Source organism: Mytilus edulis, chromosome 1 (genome assembly GCF_963676685.1).
Source record: "Mytilus edulis chromosome 1, xbMytEdul2.2, whole genome shotgun sequence".
Classification (NCBI taxonomy): Eukaryota; Metazoa; Mollusca; class Bivalvia; order Mytilida; family Mytilidae; genus Mytilus; species Mytilus edulis.
In genome coordinates, this window is record NC_092344.1 from 44,379,768 (window position 1) to 44,391,097 (window position 11,330).

The window sequence follows — 11,330 nt, forward strand, 5'->3', positions numbered from 1 at the left end:
AGGTCAAGGTCAAATGTAAATTCTTTTGGAAAAAAAGCATATTCACCGTACAATCATTCCATACACTAAATACAGTTGATCTTACATGACAAAACCATGAAAACTTTACATTGAAAAAAGCACAAAGAAGTTGAAGTGAAGTTCATATGAACCAAGTCAGACAGACGTGTGCACCTTACAAACATTCTATACACAAAATGCTGCAGCTCTATTGCTTATGAAGCTGAGCAACAGACCAAACCACAAAAACTTAACATTGTTCACTGAACTATTTAAATGAGGTCAAGGTCAGATGACATCTGCCTGTCTTACATGTGTACCTTACAATCATACCATATACCAAATATAAAGTTGTCCCTATTGCTTTTAGTATTTGAGATACAGACTTGATCACACAAACTTAAATTTGATCACCAATCCATAAAATGAGATCGAGGTCAGATGAACCCCCAACTTGCAAAATTCATCTTATTGAAAGTCAATTTTGCATAATTTTGATATGTATAGAAACAATTCATTATTTGTCCCTTTCAAGACTCAAGACTGGGAAAACCCAACTTCATGATAAACTATAAAACACCTGATACAAAATGTCAACAACAAATCATATTACCTGTATTATCAATATTATGCAAAAGAAACGAACAACAAAAGAAAAAGACAAAATTGACAATAGACAATTTAATTGGCATATAAAATCAATCTCTTAATAAAAAGTACAATGGATTTTTGTTTGAAAACATATTTCAATTTTACAACTTTCAAAAAACATTGAATCTATAAAGTGTTTGTGTAAAGAAATTTGATACTAAATCATAATCTATAACTCATTCAAGCTTTTGTTTAAGATATTGTCAATATGCATCCTTTTTACCTGAAATGAATACTCTTTTGTGTAAAATACATCCAACTCTGTCAACAAATCATAGCTGTAAGAATAGCCTACTTATAAAAAATTGGCAACAACTTTGAACAATAAGATCAATGTTCAGGATGTGGTATCTTACAGAAAAACTGTCAGATCAACTTGGTATTATACCATTATGGTACTTGTGGCCCATTAAAAGCAATAATAGGATCTATTTCAGCGTTATAATAGGTATTCATTTCAATCTAACTAGAACAATTATTGATGCTTGGAATTTCCCATGTTTATTTTTACCTGGCTGACCTTTTGTATAGCCTCTAATAACAACACAATTATTTCATGGTTAACCCATGAAAAACGCATTAAGTGAAAAACATTCATTGTATTTTAAAAATTAAAATTTACTGAAATAATTGTAGAACGCACTACTCTAGTTTTCTGACAAAACAGATCATTAAGTATAATAATGTGTAAATAGATTATCACAAATTGTTGCAGGTACAGAGGTTGCTTTGTACTAATCTAAATGGTATTAAAAGCTAAAACTGACTGCAATTAAAAAGATATCAGAAGTGATATGAATTATTTTTAAATGCAGACATAAATGATTCAACTTTAGTGCAAAAAGGGCAAATGCACCTTATTTCCTATCCTAAGAACATGTAGAAACATCAGCAAATACATATTTAACTAAAGATTCATGTTATCTTTTTTATCTCCTCTTCTGCCATTTATTTGGTTATTTAAAATTTCTTATAAAGATTTATTAAAATAATCTGCTTTCTTTTTCATAACTGTTCTTCAGTGAAGTGGCTGACCACTGTGATCATATTTCAAATCATTAAACTATAACAACTTTGCCTGTTAGATTTCTCGTATGAATAGTTTTCCATTTGTTATTTCTGGTCTTTTATAGCCAACTATGCAGTATGGGTTTTGCTGATTGTTGAAGGACAAATGGTGAGCTACAGCATAGTCTGGTGGAGAGTAACTCACCAAGTTGTATCATAGGCAATTATACCACATCGTCTTATTCTCTAATATTATCTTGTTCATGGGATTGCCAAGTAATCAATGATCAGCAAGAACATAATACATGTAGTAGACTCAAAAAATGTCATATATGTGATGGCATTAAGCCAAAAACAGCCTTCAATACATTATTTTAAAGTGACATTTGTTGACAAAGCTTCATGACCTAAACCTATTTGGTAATATTTTACTATTATGGTAGTTGTGCCACTTTTTACAAGTATTACATTTAGAAAATTGAACTAAAAAAGACAAAAATGAAGCCTTTATGATTTTCAAAATCAGTGAAAAGGAAGAGAAGGATATAGGTTGAATCATTATTATGTATTTTTGATGCAGGTAGGTGAACTTATTGACACAATGTCAATATTAATTTTTTAACTTTAAAATGAAGTTGGAATGCTTACAGAACTGATAGAGAAAAAAACATCACACAACCAACATGACAAATCTCGGAAGACATCTTATCACAGAAAACACTATTAGTCAGCATAACAAATTCTTTTTTTCACAAATAAAAAGTAATTTTCTTGTGTAAAAAGTAATTTAAAGCACAATCAGACTTCGGTATATGTTGGATCAGTTCTCCTTTCTTTAGACTCAATGATGCTGATGAAATTGATTGCATGGATAACACGACTCCATTCAATTCCATATATCATGGCTTATTGCAATCATGGTAATAAACGAGTCTGGTAATAGCTGAACAATGGAATTCTATGGATTAGGAAATAATGTTACTTTGGGATTTTGTTTAACAATATATCTATCTTCATGGAATTCGTCTCGTGTCAATTTACCCCATCGATGTGGAGGCCATACTATCCTACTGGCTTTGGCATATATCAATCCAACTGGAACCTAATTAAAGAGAAATAACATATGATTTTTTTGACAAGAGAAATGAATTAAGACATTTTTTTACAATAAAGACACTTACTATATATATGTATACATATTATACAGCACAAATATCGCACTAAATTACGGCTAACCCTTGTTAAAGCCACGAACCTCTTCAATGGTCTGTGTATATATCTTTTTCTTGTACTTGTGTTGATGACAAATATTAAACAGAAAAATTATTAATTTTTTTTCCCTCAGCCCGCCAGCCTACACTTGGGGTCAGTTCGACCTTGATATATTGTAAGCATCTATCTGTTGTTGATGACCTTATGGGGACTGTAGATGTCTTCTTTGTTTTGTTTATTGTGGTGCTGGGTTAACATCTCTTATAGAGATGTCAAAACCTCCCATAAATCTGACATTGACAACAGGAATTATGCAACTGATTGAATTCTGATAGTAGAACCAACGATAGGATGAAAAAAATTACATATGCACTTGCTAGAATAAAACTCTCTTAAAGACTATTTTTCAGCAAAGTGATTGGTTTTGAACATGATAAATCACGCGACAGAATTCTGACCTTTCGTGAATCAATTCTGGAAACTTTTACTCTTCTTCATAGCACACTGCGTGCTTTAGGCCACTCTTAAAAGTTCATAGATGTCATATTAAATTTTGAAAAACCATAGAAATCAGACTTCCAAAAAATGTAATACCGATTATAACTAAACGTCATTACCATGTCAAAATTTTACCAAATAAGTTATCTTAATCACAGCAACTCATTTATATGAACTGTTACATGAATTGTGACAAAATACCTTTTTGGGCAAATCTTTTCTTAATATGTACGAAAATCTTGAACAAGTTGAAATGTGATTATTTTTGTAGTTATTAACTTTTTTTTCAAATGGATATAAACTCTGAAAACCTCAGACAAATCAAAGAAAATATTGAAAATTCAAAAAATACATATACATATTGTAACAATATCTGACTGACTTATGCCTTGTTACAGTTTATAATACCTTTTGATTTTCCAATACAAGAAGACAATAAGTGGACATGCTTATACCTTCACCTATGTGTTCAACAGATTAAAACCCAAATAGTACATGTAAGTAATTTCAAAATACTTCAGATTTTTACATGTTTAAAATCCATTTTGTCTTTGATTTAAATATGAAAGCAACATCCTGTCAGCTTTAAACCACCAAGTTATTTTTCTGTAATTTCCAGATTGAAATCCTAAACAAAAGTATGCCTTCCATAAATTTAACTCTATCCATTGTAATTTTAAAGCAGTGGTTCGTGACCTAATCTAAAAAACTAATCTGTGTTACAGGAAATCAGTGAATGTTCTAAAATCTGGAACAGAACAATCTCATTACAAATCAAAGGTTACAATTAACTTTGACCATTTAAATCACCATGATCATTGGACAGAGAAATCAAACTGTAATTAGTCAATTTACTGGTAGTGTTATTTCTTTATGATATGCATTAAATCCCAATAACTTTCAATTGTCAAAACAGATAATTTGTATAGAGCAAACTCATCCATTGCTTGTCCTTAACCATTTCATTTCTAACGTTAATTAAACAGATAAGGTAAAAAAAAAATATGGTAATCAAATAAAATGGTTTTCAAAGTACTTCCGATTTAATAGTAAAATCAATGTGTTATCTGGCTCATGGTACTTTGTAGTTGGGATAAAACATGGGCATGTTTTGAGATACAAATCAATCGTAACGTAACGTTAAATTACAATTAAAAAAACTGACACTTGTCAACTAATAAATGAATATTAGATCAAGAGAAGGAGCCTGCCATTTCATTATAAATTGCACTGCATTTGTATTTAAATTACCTAACTGAAAACAGTTTAAACAGCAAATCTTTTTTTCCCCCTCTTGAGGAAATTAATAAATACTTAACACTAAGCACAAATGGCTTTTAAGGGTACAAGTGAGCCAGAAATCATTCAGATGTAAACATGAAAGATGTGAATTCAATATCATAAAGATTGATTGATTGATTTATGTTTAACACTACTTTCAGCACAAATGGCTACTTTATAAGTGGAGGAAGTGAAGCAAATTAACAAAAGTTATCCCTGAGACTGGTCTTCTAAAAGATTTTAAATGCAAAATATACATCTAATGATTTTAGGGGTTGCCACTCCTGTCATATCACTTTGTTGATATTAAAACTCTTATAACTCCACCAGAAGTTACTTACAGGTCCAAAATCATTACTATCATGACTATGTTTAGTGTTGTCTCCCTCTAACCAACAATGTCCTTTAGGTATGGGTATGCCTCTTTTCTTGTTCTTTGTCCTTAAAATAAAGAAATATATGTTATTTTTTTTGCTAAACTTCCAAAAGAAGTAAAATATTTTCTTGTGTTGTTTGGGCTAGAAATTTATTGTGTTTTTCTTTATTATTATTGTAGTATTAAACCAATTTTTAAGACATTATTGTGGTTGTCATTGAATATTTCTGAATTGATATGCATATCTACAAATACTGGAATGTGTCATCAGCTAGAAGAATTTTCCCTTGGTTTTTAATTTCAATGGACTATGTTGCCAGAACTACTTCCCCTCCAGTAATGGAAAATGATTGAAAAGGTTACATTTGTTGTCCTTCTTTCCTTGTTTAATCTCTGAATGACACTCATCATTGGATTAAACATGTCATGAGGATTATGAAAGGTGACATTATAATGTCTGTTGCTAAACCTTATCAAACTATTCATTTTGTCTTTAGTGTTTTATTTTTTTATTTCTGGGCCTCAGGTTTTAATTGTTCTTCAAACTTGAATAACCCTTCAGTTTCTTCTTACATCCTTTATGTTTGAAATACATCCATGAGGGCTTACTCCAACTTGATGTAATAAATTTACAAGATATTATGGTTAATGCAAAATGATCCATTTCAATAATTCAGGAGGGGATATACATTTAGGAGGGGGTCTTTCAGCAATGTGACTCTATGTTAAACAAAAACATAGTACATGTAATAAATGCCTGCAGATACCCAAGTAAATCTAATTATATGAACGACATCTTGGTGTAAATAAAAAGAATCAAAACAATGGCAAAAGTTAACGTTAATTAGATTATCAAGCATGGACAAGTATTTTTGACCTTATAAAGTGTTATTTAAAGAAAATCATTTATTGGTGGACACGATCGTCTTGTTCTGTAAAATAACACGATAATATAAAGTCATACATCATTCAATTATTAAAATAATCATCCCATATTTACATAGATTCCTCGAAAATCACACTAGATATTTTTCATCCTTGGGTTCCATATCAAGTAATCATTATTTAGTAGAAGATCTCTGATATTGATAATAGTCGACATTGAAAATCAATGAAAAAATGAAATATTGAGTCAACTAACAATAATCTCCAATTCCGCTAAAACTAAATTAGATAAAGTCATGTGCTAGAGATATTTGCTAACCCTTTTTCCTGATTATAGAAAATTTGTTAATAGATTCTAATCATTGCTCATTTTCTTCAACAATCTTAGAATTTGACCTTTAAAACTGTTATTAACTATTAATTTGAGAAAGAGGTCTTATCTTGATTGATTCTTGTCAAGGAAGTCCAAAAAAATTTCAGGATTAAATTGAATTTCATTTAAAATGTTTCCCAAAACAGGCTCAAAACAGATGTAATAAAATTAGGTCGAATAATAAAATGCAAATTTGATTATTCCCAGACGTAACAAAATAATTTAATTTATAAGCTAGGTGCCACCGTTCTAACTATATTTGGGACTGCTCATGTGAAACTTGACAGATTATTAAATTAGAATGTTTTAAATTAGTTGTGCAATAACCATACTCCGCATATCTATAACTGAAAAACCTTTGATTTTAACATTTTCCTAATCTGGAAATAAGCTTTCTAAATTATTACGTGGCAATTTCCATAAAACAAATATTGTAAAGTAAATAATTTCATCTGACCAACATAAAGTTTCTAATTTTACAAAGCTTCTAAAAATACCATTGAAATTTAGCTATCAGTTAAATTTACTATTCATTGCTTTCCAGTGAACATTAAACACATTTCAATATATGTATGCTGTATCAGCTAAACAGAATGTGGCAAAAATGACCATCTATCAAGCAATAAGGGACACTTTCTTAGTTTCTCATTTCTTGACTTTCAATTGTTCTGGTAAAAACCAAATCCTTATGTCACTAGCTATGTCTTCAAGGCCTCATGTCTTCCTTTTAAAGTTCAAACAACATAGCGTGTCTAATGGGATACAGAATGGGAAACTTAAGAGTGAATTTAAAAATGAGGGAATGTTGGATGGGGAAAAAGATGTTGCCTTACAACAGGCTACCTACAAACCACTCTTGTCTGACTCAAAGGGTTTTTGAGTGTGTAGAGTGGGTGGTACTCTCACTTCACAAAGCATCAGATTTAACTTCTAATTCTGACTGAATATGACTGTGTATATTTGTACATCCTGCACACCCAAATGGACTCCCATCTTTGCAGGGATTTTACTGCCAATCTAAAGATAAACCAAGTGCTCAAATCCTCAAATTGTGAGAGTAGTAGCTCAATGAAATAAACTGTTATCACAGAGATATGTCTTGCCTTTTTGTAATTTTGATTATGCAAATGTTGAAATCAAAACAGCAATACTTTAACATCTTATACATTTTATGCAAATATTCAAAGTCAATGAACCATGACTAAATGTAAGTTACATGGCTAAACAATCTCCATGTAAATGAGATGTGCCAATGCTAATACAACTGCATACCAAATATCATTGACTTATTAAAAGTCATTCCCAAACCTAAATACAAACATAGTAAACTATGTAAAAGTTTCAAAGTCAATGAACCATGAAGAGGGGGTGGAGCTATATAATCTCCATGGAAACTACTTGCAAATGCAAATAAATTTGCTTACCAAATATCATTGACTTAACATTAGCAGTTCATCTTAAACTGATCTAATCACATACTAATACATGTAAACTAAGATAAGTTTTAAAGTCATTAGACTGTGACTGAGGGGCAAGGCCAAATATTCTCCATGGAAATGAGATGTGCCAATGCTTATACAACTTAATACCAATTAACAATTTGGCCTACCACTAATGGTTCCCCTTGAACTGACCTAATCACAAACTAATACATGATAACTTAGAAAAATTTTCAAAGTCAATAGACCATGACTAAGGGGGCGGAGCCAAATTATCTCTTTGGAAATGAGATATGCCAATGCTTATACAACTGCATACCACATATCATTGACCTACCACTTGTGGTTCCCCATTAACTGACCTAATCACAAACTTATACATGTAAAATATGCAAAATTTTTAAAGTAAATAGACCATGACTGAGGGGGCAGGGCTAAATAATCTCCATGGAAATGAGATGTGCCAATGCTTATACAACTGCATACCAGATATGATTGACCTACCACTTGGTGGTTCACCATAAACAAAAGCTAATCACAAACTAATACATTGTTGACGCCGTTGCCGAAAACAGCATACCTATGTCTCGCTTTTTGCCTCTGTCAAGGCGAGACAAAAAAACTATGAAAAATAAAATTAAACTATATATTCGCTAGGTAAAATTTGAACATTGTGAATTCAACACACCATCAGTTTCCTCACTTAATCAAAATTCCCAATGCTATTTTCTGAATTCAATTACCAAAAATTTAACAGTACCGGGTACATCCCTGAGTGAACAGAAAACTTTGTCTACAAGTACTCCAAAAGATAAGTTTCTACTACAAAGTACTCAAACAAAGGGGTCAAGACCAGAGCTAATAACTACTGGTGATTAATGAATGTTTTCCAAAGTAGATACTGATGCATGCAATGTTTTCTTTCCCTCATTAATTTACACAGAGAGCTCATCGTTTTTTTTCTAAATAAACAGCTGTGTGAGATTATGGGAAGAAAATTATCACTAAATTGATGCTACTTCAATGAAATTTAGGATAAAACATCTTTCTAACGAGTTAACATTCCTGGTTGATTCTTTAGCAATAAAGGTAATGAAACATAAAACAGGCAATTTGTGCACAGTGCCAATTTGACATACTGTTTTTCAATGAAAACATGCTCTAGTTCTTGTTAACATACTGATAAAGTTCCTAAAACATGAAAAAAAGTTGTGTTTGTGCTTTTTGTGTAACAATGTATTATTCATAAAATACTTATAACAGTTGGTGTCTTGGAATAAGTACAATAAAATAATGTCAGGAATTCAATCGCTATAGACTTAAGAATGGAAACACTGTGAATGTGCCGAATAGACAACAACCTGACCAATTATCAGAAACAGCACTAGGCCAACAATGGGTCTTCCAACCCAGTGGGAAAAAAATGCATACACGTAATGGTTTTTTTTTTGTCAAAACCCTGTTCCTAGTTCTTACTTTAATATGAAAAACTTTGTATTATAATTGGGTTAAAAACTTTTACAAGATAATCAGTTTTAAGGGATGATTTCATACTACAAGTTGGAAAAATATTTTAACCAATTGGTATATTGAGAGAACATATATGTCTTATAAGATAAAAAAAGATGTGGTATGAGTGCCAATGAGACAACTCTCCAACCAAATTACAATGTGTAAAAATAAACCATTATAGTCAAAGTACGATCTTCAACACAACAGCAAGCAGTATAAAAGGGCTCCAAAAATTACTAGTATAAAACCATTCATAGTCATATCTATAAAAAAAAAAAACCAGAAATGAGATACACTAATGAACCACATCAACAAAGGGCAACTAAACATCAGGTTCCTGCCAAAATCTGCTCTGCCCATGAAAGACTTTCTTCACAGGCAAGATTAAAATCAATTCTTATTCCTCAGGCAATGACAACAAATAGGTTTGGACAGATTATGAAAGTTAAGAATTATATTCAATCATGCAAAGATGAATGAATGGGTTCCCAATGTCCAGCAGCAATATCTTCAAATCATATTCAGCATGAAAACAAGATAATAAAAGTACATGTCTGAGGACACTTAAAATGTAAGGGAAAGAAAATGAAATGTTCTATCTGGAATTCAGATAAATCATTTTAAACCATATTTGAAACAAGTCTGATTGGTTTTACATGTCATTCATTACCTTATTACATCTCCTTCAAAGCCCACGATTCTTTTAATCAACTTCTCATCTGGGTTCTTTGGTGATCTGGAAGTAAACATTTCAACAGTTTCATTATACTTCTCATCACTTTGTTCTATTCTTTAAGTAGGCAGCTGTCTTCACAAGATTATATAATTTACCTGGATTAAAAAATTTATTTATAATTATTCTTTTAAAAATATTTTTCAACATTAGATGTTAAAAACCTGGGTTGGTAATTATATGAGTGAGAAATTCAATATACATGATTAGTGTTTTCGAATCAGTAAAAAAATGCTTCAAGGATTTCCTCTCCATGGTAAAGTTTAATTGGCCCTTGACCCCTACCAATTGCCAATCATATGAGAATCTCTGAAAAGAGTCTCTGTGGTGCCTATAAGCTGCATGTAATTTAAAAGTCATAATGTGACAATAAATCTCTTTTATACTCAGAATTGGATAACACCTGATGACAATTACTCTTCAAAGCTTTTATCTAATGGTCAGTCCGTTTGCTCTCATTTGCCTCATACTGATTTGCAAGCACAATAATGATTTGGCAATCTAACAGACGCTGAAATGATAAACTGAGACCTGGAAAAACTGTTATTTTGTCTTTGATGAAGTTTTGATCATTAAATGGGAGTCAAAAGTATGATAGTCTTATGATCAATCTTTTTAATGATGCAGAATAAAAAACATATAAAACATTTGTTTGTAAATGTACTAGTTATCAATACAGGCAATCAGGTTTATAGGAGTTTTCACAATACTTGATTTATTTATTTCAGCTTTAATTACTGTCAGTGATGGTTTGTCAAATTAAACATTAATTTAAAAAAACTGTTTATATTATAAATGAGTCAATTTGTGACATTCTAATTTGGTAAGGCTGAATTCACAGCAACTGTAGACATGTAAGCATAATATTTATGCATATGGTAAAGGGGGGGGGCTTTTTCTGGACGTCAGGATTAGGCCTTTAATACTTTTGAATTCAGGATTAATCAGTGGGTTTATTTTAACTGGAATTTAGAATTTGCTTTTTTTGGAAGTTGTTGGGATTTTGGAATCAATGATGAATTTTTTCAGGATCCAGTAAATTAAGTTTTTTTTCTTTTTCCCTAGAATTCAGTATGAAATCACATCTTACTGTGCCTCTGTAAATAATTACTACAAGTACATAGAACAATTTAAAGTCCTACATTCAAGCAAAAAAAAGTGCCACATTTCACTTGCTTTCAAACATAATGTGCCGAAGTCAAGATTTGTTAATTTGAAAGGAGACCTGTTATAATTTTTAAAAGAACTGACATAAATACCGGTAAATAGATTATTTGGAATTGTAAGAAATAAGAATCATAGATATCCATTGTATTTTTCTGGTGTATTTAACAATCATTTTTCAACCTATTTTTATAATTT

The 11,330-nt window shown here is 31.0% G+C and overlaps 1 protein-coding gene across 2 annotated transcripts in view; it reads right to left on the bottom strand.

Annotated features, from left to right (window-relative positions):
- Positions 1 to 666: 666 nt before the first annotated feature.
- Positions 667 to 11,330, bottom strand: part of LOC139512611 (mitochondrial inner membrane protease subunit 2-like) — a 56,853-nt gene continuing 46,189 nt past the window's right edge. For both annotated transcript variants that reach the window (XM_071300360.1, XM_071300352.1), the window contains exons 4-6: positions 9,906 to 9,971; positions 4,992 to 5,091; positions 667 to 2,761 (exon numbers count right to left, since the gene is read on the bottom strand). In XM_071300360.1, the coding sequence (XP_071156461.1) occupies positions 2,618 to 2,761; positions 4,992 to 5,091; positions 9,906 to 9,971 (310 nt within the window). In that variant the 3' untranslated portion in view covers positions 667 to 2,617. The remainder of the gene's footprint in view (positions 2,762 to 4,991; positions 5,092 to 9,905; positions 9,972 to 11,330) is intronic.